Below are 14,983 nucleotides of genomic sequence, written 5' to 3' on the forward strand. Positions count from 1 at the left end.
AGAGTTTCCAAGCTGAGCCATGCTGATTCAGGAATTCTGGGAATTGAAGTCCATGAGTCATAAAAGAGCCGAGGTTGCCTACCCTTGTCCTAGACCATTCCAGACCAGTGGCTGTCCAGTCACTTCTTGATAACCTCCAGTGTTGGAGCATTCACAACTTCTGGAGAAAAGCCATTCACTGTTGGGAATTTTCTTAATTCTAGGTTGCTTCTCTCCTTGATTAGCTTCCATTTATTGCTTCTTGTCTTGCCCTTTGGTGCTTTGGAAAATAGGTTGACCCCCTCGTCTTTGTAGGAGCCCCTCAAATATTGGAATACGTCTATCATGTCTCCCCTAGTTCTTCTCTTCACTAGACTAGACATACTCCATCCCGGCAATCGTTCTTCATGTGTTTTAGCCTCTGGGCCCATAATCATCCTTATTGCTCACCATATTTTATATAATACGATCCACATATCTTAAAGATGTTGAGGCTGAGAAACATTGCACTGGAGTCTTGAAGAAAACTTTTGGGAGAAATACAACAGTGAATTTCCATTTGAGTTAGCTAAATGTTTCATTTCTTTTATCAAAGTTAAAATGTAATTTTTATGAACACTTTGCGGATCTTCAAGACCGTGAAACTCTTCTTGACACCAAGTTATGTCCTCAGAAAAATGTACTTTCTGAGAGTAACTGAAGGAGGTAGCTGCTTTCTGAGAAGAGACACAATTTGTTCCTGCATCCTGCAGAGACTACTACACCATTCATTTAAAAAAGAAAGAGTGGGAGAGATGAGAATCAACCTTATGCTATGTTATTAAAGGGTCACTTGGGCTAATGAAAAACAGGAGCTATTAAAAGAGTGTTCAGAGAGATGAAAGTGGCCAGGTCTTTGAATTTAGACGTCTTGTGCCAAACTCTGAATTTTGTTTTCTGTCAAATTCCATTATCCAAATCCACCTCAAGGATTTGTGTCCCGATCTTCAGCTACTTTCAAACCATGGTTTCTGTAATCCTGTTTTGCTCAAAATTGGTGCTGTTCAAATGTTCTGGACTTCAAGGCCTATGATTTCCAGAGAACATGCATATCTAGAAGGCAGTAGGTCAATAAAGTCTTGAGCCCAGAAAGTTCCTCAGTAGGCAGTTCCTGTGAGGTTCTCTGAACTACGTGGCGTCCATGGTGCTCTCTGAGCTTGTTTTCTTGCAGACATTTCATTACCCAAACTTGATAACATCTTCATTGCTAGCACTGATGATGTTACCTAGTTGGGCCATGAAACATCTGCAAGGAAACAACCAAGCTCAAAGAACACCATGGACCCCTTCATTTCAACCCTGAGCTACAAATAGTCTCCTTTAGTTATATCTTTGAACTATGGACCCAGCATTTCATCTCCATCACAACCCAACGGTTATCTTTTTGTACTAAACTAGGTACATTTATCATGTCAGCTAGCTTTGGAAGCCACGTGCAGGGAGGAAGAACAAGATGCATCAGATTGCTTTGCTGGCATGTTCATTGGCCACAACTGGACATCTCACTTATAAACAGAGAAACATTCAGAAAAGTGGAGCTAAACCCTCAGACAGTAAATTAGCCAGCAGATCAACAAAACTGCTATTATACAGGTAGTCCTCAACTTATGAAAGTATTTGAGCCCGGAATTAGAGTTGCAAGACTTTGCTGTCATTAAGAATGACATGCTAATTATCTTTTTCATGGTGGTCACTAAGGGATGGTAGTGTCATTAAGTGAATCTGTTTTATCCAATAGATATTTTTTTCCTATAAGATCTAGTGTTTCTCTCCCTCACTCTTACATTGTTTAACACTTTTTGTTGCAGATGATATAACATTCTTTATACATGAGGTTAATAAATTTCCGCTTCATAAAATTTCCGCTACACATAAAAACCATCTGGCTAAGAAACCGATTAGTGTTTTAAGCTGTATGATTACGATCTTACCATTGCTAACAAATCCAATAAACACACAGGCTCTCCCATTTTGTAAAACGTTAAAATCAAATTATCATCTGTTCCATAAGTCAGATCCAAAAATGAGACCAATAATAAAAATCCCCATCAAACCAGGTTCTACTTACTGGAATGGTAGCTAAGAACACCATTTTGTTATCTTTAGAACAGGCAGTGAGAAAACAGGCTTGTTTATGGTTTATGGCTTGTTTATAATTTGATTCCTTACCAAGATGTCTTTCAACACAGAATGGGACAACTTGGTACAGCCAGCTTGCCACGGCCAACTCGCCACCACCAAGTTGTTGTAGGAGAACTCAACATGGCCTACTCACTGTTGGGGCAACTCACCAAGGTGGTTGAAGGGAGAGCCAGTTGGGCAAGTGAGTGAATGTGGAGGGAGAGCCAGGCTGGTGGGTGAGTGAATATGTGAGCACAGTGCAGAGCAGCAGTGGTGTTCAGGCCGTTTGGCGGCGAGTTGTCCACATGGCAAATTGGCTTTGTTGAATTGTCTGACGACTTGGCAATGGTGAGTTGGCAGAGGTGACTTGATGGTGATGAGTTGGCCACAGTAAGCCGATCATGCTAAGTTGTCCTAGACCAGGGATAGGCAACCTTGGCTCTTTTATGACTCGTGGACTTCAACTCCCAGAATTCCTGAGCCAGCCATGCTGAGGGGAAAGGGAGAGGTTTCTAAGCTGAGACATGCTGGCTCAGGAATTCTGGGAGTTGAAGTCCACAAATCATAAAAGAGCCAGGGTTGCCTACCCCTATCCTAGACCCTTTCCAACATTAGCAACTGAGCCACTACTAAATTGGAAAAGTGACAACTATTTTGCACACCCATCACCTGAGCAAGCACCATTTTCATTATTTTGGGCAGATTGGTAGAAATTTGCCCAATTCAAGGACTACTATCACAACAGGTATTATATGACAGTGCCAAGGTTGGAAATTGCTTTCATATCTCCTTTAGGTTCTAACAGATTCTGAACGTGCTAATTTCAATGTTTTTAATGTTCTTACCAAATTTGCAGTAGATTCAGTTGCATTAAATACTGTAGTTGCTTCACACTCTGGGTCTGGAAAGCAGGGAGAAATATGACATTGAAAGCACCAGTGATTATTTACTAACAAAAACAATCAAATTATGAAGTAGACTTTTAGAGAAAGACTCTAGTCTCACCTGGAGGAGTATATAAATAATCTTCTTGGTATTCTCCTTGAAAAGCAGAGGATAAGTGCACTATTAGAGATACATATCGGAAGTAAATCTCATGTAAAATAAACAATTCCAAGAGAAAGAATGAAAACCCAGCCTTACATTTTAGAGTCATGTAATTATGCAAAAATCTTTATACGAATTTCTCCCCGTGCCTTAAGCTTCAAATTCCACAATCCCCAAATTTCAATTCCGATTGGAAAATTCGGGAGATGAAAAGGCTTAAACCATGGAATATGGTAACAACATTTGCCATACTATTGTTTCATTTTTTTTTTTAATCTGTGCAAAACATTCGCCAGATACAAATTCAGCAAAGTTCAAGTTGCTATGCTGGCATCTAACCCGTCTATATAAAACCCCACAAAAATAACTAGATGTAGTCAAAAGTTTTAGGATAGCATATTTGCTGGAAAGAAGAAACCTTTTCTCCAAGGACTACAACAGACCTATGGCCACAACTGAGCTCGACATAAATTGTCAATCAACATATAAAATCAATTCAAAATAAAAATGAGTTTCTAAATGCTTAGAAAAACATGCAAGGATCATGACTGCAAAGTACTTCAAACGTTTGGCATAGTTATCAATTTTGGAAAGGTAACAGATGCATCTGAACTTATTAACATTCAGGCTATGCCAGGTCTAGAGTCTAACTGAGAACACATTTTTGAAATAATGAAAAAAACCACTGGTGCCTGCAATTGTACATACTGAAATTTTCAGATCACATCCATTCTGAAAAATAACGGCATGTTCCATTTCAAGCTGGGAGGCTTCTGCGAAGAATTTTTTAATGACTTTTTTAAAAAAAACTCCTAATCAATGTCCCAAACTTTATGAAAGAAATGAAACAGTAACCCTGGCAGAAGGCCGAATTTTGCTTTAATAGTTATGAGCTGGCACAATTCACAAAAGTTCTCTTGAAGTTGGTAAGTCTGAACAGTAAGATCCTGGACTTACAAATGGTTGCTTAGCAACTATTCAAAGTTACACCCTACCTGTGATAGAGGACTTAAAACTGGGATCTGAAGATCCGACGGGCGCTCCCCTTATGGTCACATGATTTTACTTTGGGTGCTTCGCAACATGGACATTTGAAGCACCCCACAATCGTGTGAGCACGTTTTACAACAGTTTTGCTGAAAACCGGTAGTTACTTCCAGTTTTCTAAAAAAAAAAACCCTGTGCCCATAGCAAACCATTAGTTCGCATAACAGTCATGGTGTTTGCTTAACAGCTGTGGCATTCACTTCACAATTGCCACAAAAAAATGTTGTAACATTAGAAGTACCTGTCATTTATGACCATTACGACTTACCACCATAATGGGACAGCTCCATTACAGTTGTAATTTGAAGACTACCTGTACAACTTACAACACAGAACGAGTTGGAAAGTGGTGGCGCAGTGGTTAGAATGCAGTACTGCGGGCTAATTCTGCTGACTGCTGGCTGCCAGCAGTTCGGCAGTTTGATCCTGACCAGCTCAAAGGTTGACTCAGCCTTCCATTCTTCCCAAGATGGTAAAATGACGACCCAGATTTTGGGGGCAATAGGCTGACTCTGTAAACTGCTTAGAGAGGGCTGTAAAGAACTGTGAAGTAGTATGGAAGTACTATTCCTATTCCTATTCTATTACCCTACCCTACCCTAGCCTACCCTAGCCTATCCTATTCTTACCTGGTGGTGCAGTGGTTAGAATGCAGTACTGCAGGCTAATTCTGCTGACTGCCAACTGCCAGCAGTCCAAAGGTTGACCTAGCCTTCCATCCTTCCAAGGTCAGTAAAATGAGGACCCAGATTATTGGGGGCAACAAGCTGACTCTGTAAACCACTTAGAGAGGGCTGTAAAGCACTGTGGAGTGGTATATAAGTCTAAGTGCTACTGCTAGTATTATTCTGTGTTTATCCTTACCAGTATCAGTTGGTTCTTCTACTTCTTCTTCTGAATTATTCAGCCCTGGTTTATTTGGTGGGACAGAATTTGAAGTCCTTCTTGTTACCCAGAATCCTGCAGGAGCTGGAACTATTGGAGCTGGGTTGCCCCGCTTCTGAGAAACAAGTCAGATTATTTATCAACATTTATGCTTTCACCTTATTGCAAATATGCAGCACAGTTTCAGCATTTCCTTCTAACCCCAGTAATATAGAATATGTGCACTAGATTTCAATAGATATGAGACAGTCGGAAATACACAGCATGATTCTAAAAAGAGGTTTACGAAACAGCTTGCTAGTCTTTCTTAATTTGGAATATATATATATATATTATATATATATATATATATATATATTATATATATATATATATATATATATATATATATATATATATATATATATGTAGGTCTTTGGTTGTTCGGTTTTCTCCCGCGTAAAATTGGAAGTGTCTTGGCGACGTTTCGACGAAGTCCCATTTGTCATCTTCAGGCTGGTGTTTTCAGCTTCGTGCTTCGAGCTGCTCGAAGCACGAAGCTGAAAACACCAGCCTGAAGATGACGAATGGGACTTCGTCGAAACGTCGCCAAGACACTTCCAATTTTACGCGGGAGAAAACCCGAACAACCAAAGACCTACATACAAACCCCCCGCGAAAACCTCATATATATATATATATATATATATATATATATATATATATATATATATATATATATATATATTATATAGCTTTTAGAATTTATTTTTAAAAACTGGTGCAGAAATAAGGGCAGAAAGGGCAAAAGCAAGCGGTAAAAAAATCCTCATGTACAAAAACCTCATTTCGGGTTTCTGACATAAGCAGAAAATCTCTTGTTTTGGCACTTTTGAAATCCCTAAATTCAATTTTATGACAGCAGAAATTGCCCTGAAGGTTTTATTATTGTTATTATCTCCAAAATAAGATTTGCCAACACACATTTACACCTTCAAGAGATACCGTTAAAGCAGCAATTCTGTTCCCTTTGTACAATTAACCCTTTTAAACAATTTTGTTGAGCACCACTCTATTAATAAATGTTAATCCCGTGAAGAAAATTGAGAGCCTGAGGCTTTGCAATTATATTTCATCTGTGTAGATTGATCTTTTCCCATAATGAGGATTTAACCAAACTTGATTATTAGAGCCTGCTTGATTAATCTAGAGCCTGCTCAATTAATTCAAGGCTATTTAATCCAGCACTATCGTAGGGGTTGACAACTTAAAGTTGGCAACTTTAAGACTTGTGAACTTTTCGCTTGATTTACCTTGCCCAACTTATCTTGCTGCCTACTTGTAAAATATTTACTTTGGCACACTTTTCAAATTAATGCAGCTCCAGGACTTACAGGCAAAGCAGGAAAATTTGCATCATCCCCTTCTTCAATCTCATAAAAAGTGATGGTTTCTTCCACACCTCGAGGCTCTTCTCCATTCTCAGGTGAAAATCCATACTGGCATTCCTTATTAACACACTGCATCTGTCTGCGACTACGGCTGTATGAACTTCCAGAACAATCAATAGGTTAAAATGTCATGACCATAACCACCACCGCCGTATATTCTAAGTCTAAAACAGGGATCTTCAAACTTGGCCCTTTTATGACTCATGGACTTCAACTCCCAGAATTCCTCAGCCAGGCACACTGGCTAGGAATTCTGGGAGTTGAAGTCCATGAGTCAAAAAAATGCCGAGTTTGAAGACCCCTGGTCTAAAACATTTGGAAGAAAATGCCTACAACTGCATCTACAGGACTAACGGACATTTGTGTGCAATTGTTACCAGGCTGGCATTTTTTGCAGCTAAGATTCACATAACGTGTCCCTGGCCTGCTGCATCAACAAAGCAGCTGCTCGGAACCTGAAGCGGCTGGGATCTTGGATTGTTCTGAAAAATGTCTCGGTTGGAAATGCTTTAACATTGCTCCAAAGGATACAGAAAGCTGCATCCCTGGAGCTGAAAAGCTTAGAGCAGGGGTCTTCAAACCTGGCAGCTTTAAGACTTGTGGACTTCAACTTCCAGAATTCCTCAGCCAGCCCTGAGGAATTCTGGGAGTTGAAGTCCACAAGTCTTAAAGTTGCCAAGTTTGAAGACCCCTGCTTAGAGGAACTAGGACAACAACAGAAAAGTATTTTTATAGGTAGGAACTCACAGGTCCCATCAAAGGCTGTTGTGAAACCTAGCTAGGGAAATAATTTCATCTCCCAGCGGTTGGAGAAAGTTAACAGATAATCCACCTCAGTACAGATAGTCCTCGACTTACGATAACAATTGGACCCTCAATTTATGCTGTCAAGTGAGGAATCTGTTAAGTGACATTTGTTAAGTGCAATTTGCCCCATTTTACAACTTGTTTAGCCACAGTTGTTAGGCCAATCACTTCCAGTTGTTAAGTTAGTCACACGGTTGCTAAGCAAATCTGGTTTCCCCATTGATTTTGCTTGTCAGAACGTCACAAAGGGGGAATCCCGTGTCTACGAGACATTGCGACCGTCATCAATGCTAGTCATCTGAATGTAAATCATGTGACCCTGGGGATACTACAACAGTTGTGTGAAAAATGGTCACAAGTCACTTTTTTCAGCGCCGTTGTAACTTTGGTCACTAAACTGTTGTAAGTTGAGGACTACCTGTATAGGACAGGTTCAAAAATTTCTCCCAGTGTTGTCTTTTCACCAAGAGAAAATCTGAAGTCTGAAGTCAGCTGACCCCAAACGATAGCTGAGGAATAACATTTACTGCCTAGTGTACTGGATTCGTGTACTGGATTACAACTATAAGGTTTTACACTGACCGCCTAGTGTACTGGATTAAAACAATAGGGTTACAATTACTTACCGTGATCTATATGAGAAGTTATCATAGCTCTGATAACATCTCTTTCCTGGACTAGGATAAAATGCTATTTCTGGCCCAGTGATGTTGTTCCTGTTTATAAATCGGGCAGATCCCCTACATTTCAAAGGACAAAAAAGCAGAGTAACTACGAATTTAGAAGGCTCAAGGTGGACTCTTAACTAGCACCATTCAAGTATCTGTGTTAACATGTCCATGAGTGAAGAGGCTGCAAAGGAGTTCAGGCTCAGCTATCGTTTGGCACTGTGCAAGTGTGTACAAACTGGGGAAGGTCCGGCATTTCTCTTCCATCCAGCATGTTCCTGGAAGACATTTCACTTCTCATCTAAGAAGCTTCTTCAGTTCTGGAGAAGTGAAGCCTCTTGGATGAGAAGCGAAACATCTTCAAGGAAAAACGAAGTCCAGTTGCCTGGTGGAAAAGCACCTTTGGGACAACCAGGACCTGGATGACTGAGAATCTCCACAGACATTTTTAATTGCATGTCAACTGTACCAAATCTCACTTGAGTAAAAGTCAAGAACATTGTCAAGTCCACCTCGACTTCCAATGACTTGATAAGACAACCATCCACAGACGTGGGTGGTGTAGAGATTTAATAAATAAACAGGGCTTTCTTGGCAACAGTACAGAAAGTATTTGCTGGTGTTGTTGCCTTTGATATCTTTTCATCTTCCCAATTTTGTTTGCAGCTCTGGGGTTTCCTAGATGAGCTGACTTCTCACATCCTGGACATAAGCTGTTTCAACTTCTTCCCTCAAGGCAACGCTATAGGACATTGTGTGCCAAAACAGCTAAACACAAGGACAGTTTTCCCCCCATTCCATCATTCTGCTAAACAACAAATGCCCACAACACTGTCAAACTGCCTTCCTATTACCTATTCCTTATCTTCTTAGGACTATAACTTTGTTGCTCATATCTTATAATTTATATTAATTATTTGGAATCCCAGCATGATTTATGTTGACTACTTATTTAATATCCTATGACCATCACTGAGTGTTGTATCTTACGATTTATGATGAATGTATTTTATGATTATAATCACGATTTATCACTTGTTGCTTGTACTGTATGTACACTGTGAGCTTTTACACTGGAGACAAACTCCTTCTGTGTCTAATCAAACTTGGCCAATAAAGCTGTCCTATTCTATTCTATTCTATTCTATTCTATTCTATTCTGTTCTGTTCTGTTCTAGTTCTATTCTATATTCTTTTCTACATTCCTTTCTCTTCTCTTCTATTCATATTAATTCTATTCTATTCTTATTTTAATTCTATTCTATTCTATTCTTATTTTAATTCTATTCTTATTTTAATTCTATTCTATTCTATATTCTTTTCTACATTCTTTTCTTTTCTCTTCTCTTATTTTAATTCTATTCTCTTCTTATTTTAATTCTATTCTCTTCTTATTTTAGTTCTATTCTCTTCTTATTTTAGTTCTCTTCTCTTCTATTCTATTCTTTCATTTCTGGGTTTATGAGTCCACTAAAAATCATCTGGTACTTCCCCTCTGTAAGGTCATATTAGTTGGGGAGGGGGAGAGAATGAGAGCACTTCACTTTCACTGTTTCTTTAAATTAAAAGTTCTCCTAGTCTGGACATAGCATTAATTTAGAGAATGCAGCTTTGGAAGAAGGGAGTGTATGAACCCAAATTACAAATGAATTAGGTGCATGAAATTATGGTTTAGCAGGCTAGCAAATACCCTCTGCAAATCTAATCACCCTTCTGATCATTACTACAAATAGTTCTCGCTTAACGAGAGTAATTGGAACCAGGATTGGTTGCAAAGTGTGACATCACGTGACCATGGGGAGGCTATGATGGACAGGACTTCGAGGAGAGCCCATAAGCCTTTTCATTCAGTGCCGTCATAACTTGGTTGATGAACGAACGGCCATTAAGCAAGTATACGTAGTCCTCGACTTATAACCACAATGGAGCCCCAATTTTCTGTTGCTAAGTGAGTTTTGCCCCATTTTACGACCTTTCTTGCCACAAGTCGCTAACTGCAGTTGATAAGCTAGTAACCCGGTTGTTCAGTGAATTTGGCTTCCCCATTGGCTTTGCTTGTCAGAAGATCACAAAAAGGGATCACATGAACCTAGGACGCTGCAACTGTCCTAAGTACATGCCAGTTGCTAAGCATCTGAAGTTTGACAAGCAACCATGGGGATGCTGCAAAGGTTGTAGTGGTGAAAACGGTCCTAAGTCAGTTGTAACTTTGAACAGTCAACAATGAACTGTTGTTTAAGTCAAGGACTATCTGTACTACTGTATCCATACATACGCTTCAGTTAAAATATTCCTTTCTAACCTGCAAGGGAAAGGGGTGAGAATAAAGGCTGCAGAAACAGGGGACGGTGTTCAGAAGTTCCATGTAGCTCTGGGGATATTTTATGACACTATGATGCTCAAGTCAGGGTGATGCTGATGGCCGAAATCAGCAAGACCACCATCTCTGAGTTGCCTAAGGGTGAAAAGTGGGGAATCGATTGCCAATCTCCTTACCTTGACGTTCCATATCCCCGGCCAGTTCTCTGAAAATGGTAATGATCGTATGGATTTATATGTCCGTTCGGAGAGCAGTGGACCATAGGCGAGCTGTGCTGCAGACGAGGAGGCAGGATAGGGTGGCCTCTGCTGTAAGCCACCGTCATGTACACTTCCTTTCCGTGTACTTTCTTGAACAGCTTCTTCCGTGTTTTTATATCCATATCTGGAAGAGAAGTTAAGAAGAGGAAGATAGACTGAAGGGGGTGTACAACTGGGTCAACATCTATGGAGGTTCTCAGTCCTTCAGTTCATCGTCGTCCCAAAGGTGCTTTTTCAAATGGCAAGTGGACTTCCTTTGTTTTTCCTTGAAGATGTTTCGCTTCTCATCCAAGAAGCTTCTTCAGTTCGGACTGAATGGTGGAGGATGGAAGGATTTGAGGCCACTTGGAGGCTTATCTGTGTCCTCAGGGTCACCTGAACAGTCAGAACCGAAGAAGCTTCTTGGATGAGAAGTGACATGTCTTCATGGAAAAACAAAGTCCAGTTGCCTTTTGAAAAAGCACCTTTGGGACAAATGGGTCAGCTTTCTTATTTTTACAACTTTTTTTCTGGGTTATTTTTTTTGGGGGGGGGGGGAATAAAACAGTGCTGGGGTCAGGAAGGGAAAAATTTAGAACGATTTTAGGAAAAGCTGCCGTGGAACAGTACAAATGCTCTGTTTTATTTAAAACTGGACTTTTCCTTCTTGTTTTTTTTTTTTAATCATCCATGTTTGGGGATATACACCCAAGTAAACTAACACACATGAATAATATACCGATGGTGTCTGCATTTTCTAACAAGTAGAGGTTAGTTAATGAACCTATTTAGGTTTTCTATTTAGAAAATTCTTAAGAAAAGGTTGAAATGCTCCTGGTTGTTCTCAGTTGGTTACTAAAATATCTCTCTCTCTCTCTCTCTCTGTGTGTTTGTGTGTGTGTGTGTGTGTGTGAGAGAGAGAGAGAGAGAGAGAGAATGAGAATATGAAGAATTAAGGAATTGGAATATATTTGTATACTGTATAGGTTATTAGCTTTAAAATAATCAACTACATACAAAACAGTGTCTTGCACAAAGTGTTGAGGTAAAAAAAAATCACATTATGTAGGCTATTGACCTTTAGTTAATTAAAATTGATCAGGTTTTACCCAGCTATTGCCCTTATTTCTCTGAAGTAAACATTAGTTTTTACTGTTTCACAACATTTTTTTTTCTGAAATATTTTTGTTCAAACAACACGCAAGGAAGTCCAGTAAGAATTCATGGCAAACAAGATGTCTGAGGCAGCAGAGCAGACATGGGTGATCAGACAGCCAAACCTCTCTGGATAAAGGAGAGATTGTGAGATCCCCCATTTGCACTCTGTATTGGTGCTCCTCATGGGTAAATTGCAGGAACTGAGGTTTCTGCAGCCGACTCGTAAGTTAAGCGGCTGGGAGTTGAATGGTTTCCACCAAGCTCACAATCTCAGTGTGGCCTTAGGGACACAAAGTTCTGCCAAGCCTTATTTCTTAATCACTTTTGGAAATTGCTTATTAACTTTTCAGCTATTAAGAACCTTTTTAATTGAAAACTTTCATAACATGCACTGGATGAGGTTTTTCTTAATCCTTATAGAAAAAAAGTGTTAAAGATAAGCTTAAGGACATTTTTTTTAAAAAAAACCCTCTTCTTTTGGAATCAAACAATATGGATTATTTGTGTGTCATGTTCCAAAAACTCAAACTCTCACCTCTTTTAGCCCGTTCAAGTTAACTCTTCAGATATAAGAGTAGTTTAATAGATCTGCAGGATGGCAATTAGAGATTAGGTTCCACATCTTTGGGGAACGGAGACAGTGGGAATGCTCTTAGAAGGTACAAAAAAGCTGATATTTTAAGTGAAGTGTCTACTTATAGAAAATTGAGCATGCCCTACATTTAAAGTTATTAACAATGATAATGTCAGAATCCAATTATATTTCATCTCTAGTTATCGACTATGGAAAACCCCATTTCTGCCTTCTCTGGATTCTGTCATAGGATGAAGGGGAAGGGGGGTGAACAAAAGGGGTTTTATGGCCCTCACTTCCTTCGGTACAACTTCAAAGGGATTGAAAGTGGATACCACCAAAAAGACTAAATCATAACAATGGGGCCATCAGCTTTCATTTACTCCCCTCTGAAGTCTCCCTTCCACTGGCAGTGAGGAAAAAGGGGGTGGAAATGTAATGCCTGGGATTGTCACTGGAAGGATGGTGGGGTGGGGTGGGGTTGCTGGGAACCCCTTAAAACCTTGAACCATAGGGCTTGGCCCCCAAGTTTTGTCTAGAACGCCTGCAACCATTTTCTCTTAATAAAGGATGCCTGTTGGAATAAATATTCCAAGAGTTCTGTCTTCTTAAGATGCAAAGTGGGGTGGGTCCTTACAGATAAATTCTTGAAGCAAGATTTGTTGCAACAGGCCCTTAAAAGGTTGTGAACTTTAAATTTGTTTGTTTTTTGGGCAGAGAAAACTTTCCAATTATACACCAGTAAAATATTTTGATTGTCTAAAAACATACTCCTTACAGTTTTTTTTTTTTACAGTTTAACACAGGAAAATGTCAGGGATTAAATATGCGTTCACCTAATGAAGGTTGGTTTTAATATTCTTTGCTTTCTGAATGCTCATCTAGTTTTATGATTTTTTTTGTCACTGTAACTTTATTGCAGTATCTATCCATGTTTAGATCCGTTTAACTTTACTTGGTTAAATCTGCATTAAGTCTGCATTTCACCAGGATATTTCCAAACAGGAGGAAAAAAAATTCTTTAAAAGTAACCTATTAAACATCTAGCTAGAATTCACATAAAGCACCATAAACAGTAAATATTCCTTTAAGAGAGATGCTTAAATAATAAAAAGTTTTCAAAATTGATTCTCTTTAATTAATTAGCCAAACCAAGTGTTTTAAAATGATTAATTCAGGGATCAAATATGACTTCAGGTGGAATTTTCCTTATAATTGCTTAAATATGGCAGGATAGTCCAGCAACTCAAAAAGCAAACAAACAAACAAAAAAGAATTACTAATAAGTTTGATCTACTGGATCTCACAAGTCAATTATTGATGACAGCAAAACAGAGGAATAAGATATTTGTTTAGGATTCACATTTTGGTGATCTCTTAATCTGTTCTTAAGTGTTAACCTGAAGGGATTTGTTTAGACTTTTACAACACAGATACTCTGCACATATGTAGTAAAAGCACTTATAAAACACCATGTACAAGAGGAAATGGCACCTAAAACCATAGTTGGGAAGCAATTAGCCCAAATTAGCTCAAACATGAATATGAAATTCCTTGTCACAATGCATTTCAATTAGTAGGGCAGTGCTTCTCAACCTTAGCAACTTTAAGATGGACAGATTTCAATTCAATTGAAATCCACCCATCTTAAAAATTGGCAAGGTTGAGAAACATTGTCAAAGAGAAATGAAGAATGGGGAAATGGATGACAAATTCATTTCCAGACAGAAGGTGATGGTTTATACTACTATTGGAGCACTGTTGTAGGTTGCAAGCGTCATTACTACTCCTATCCAACCATCCCATTACTGTCTTTACCTATGGGTGTACCCACCTGGTATCTTCTGATAACTTCCTCCTTTTCTATTGGACATCACATTCCAGGCAGGAAGTGGATTGACTTGAGTCACAGGCTTCAAATTTACCAACGGAACAACGTGCCTACACATCATCCCAACCAAAAATAGTACAATCACAAAACAAACCTTAGAACCATAATGATATAATGACTTATGACATCTAAGATTAAAAACTACTGTTCCTTCCATGGCTACTTATCTTCAAGAGTTCCACACGAAGATGATCAAGTTTGCACAATGATACCAATCACTAATCTAAATTGACTCATGTCACAATTACAATTTAAATTAGTTTTAACTTTATTTAAGTTACTCAGGCAAAGTACAGAATCATAGGGCTGGGAGGGACCTGTTAAGCAACCCCCTGCTTCACAGGAGATCCTATATCATTTCAGACACATGGTTGTCCAATCTCTTCTTAAAGACGTCCAGTGTTGGAGCATTCACAACTTCTGGAGACAAGCTGTTCCCCTGGTTAATTGTTCTTCTCACTGTCAGGAAATTCCTCCTTGGTTCCAAGTTGGATCTCCCTCTGACAAGCCTCCATCCATTTGCTTCTTGTTCTGTTCTCTGGTGCTTTCGAGAATAAATCTCCCCTATTTCAGCCTTTCAATAATTGGAGGACAGCTATCATGTCACCCCCAAGCCTTCTCTTCGTTAAACTATGTACTAACTTAAGTAAAATAGCCTGAAGAATTGCCAGAACTGCCTTTATTATATGCAAGCTGATAGTAGAAATAAGCCCATTTTCATCAAATTTTTAGAGGACTGTCGATTTCTCCTGATTGTATTTACTTACAGGTATTATTC

General features: G+C 39.1%; 1 protein-coding gene across 1 annotated transcript in view; it reads right to left on the minus strand.

Moving 5' to 3' along the window:
• The window catches only part of LOC120316243 (putative bifunctional UDP-N-acetylglucosamine transferase and deubiquitinase ALG13), a 54,863-nt gene that overhangs the window by 11,770 nt on the left and 28,110 nt on the right, over positions 1–14,983 (minus strand). Inside the window, exons 16-22 of the mRNA XM_039361596.1 lie at positions 14,149–14,255; positions 10,520–10,727; positions 7,982–8,095; positions 6,492–6,648; positions 5,098–5,233; positions 3,145–3,180; positions 2,985–3,040 (exon numbers count right to left, since the gene is read on the minus strand). Coding sequence (XP_039217530.1) covers positions 2,985–3,040; positions 3,145–3,180; positions 5,098–5,233; positions 6,492–6,648; positions 7,982–8,095; positions 10,520–10,727; positions 14,149–14,255 — 814 coding nt within the window. The remainder of the gene's footprint in view (positions 1–2,984; positions 3,041–3,144; positions 3,181–5,097; positions 5,234–6,491; positions 6,649–7,981; positions 8,096–10,519; positions 10,728–14,148; positions 14,256–14,983) is intronic.

The sequence above is a fragment of the Crotalus tigris genome, unplaced genomic scaffold (assembly GCF_016545835.1).
Source record: "Crotalus tigris isolate CLP2741 ecotype Arizona unplaced genomic scaffold, ASM1654583v1 scf7180000019309.743544, whole genome shotgun sequence".
Lineage (NCBI taxonomy): Eukaryota > Metazoa > Chordata > Lepidosauria > Squamata > Viperidae > Crotalus > Crotalus tigris.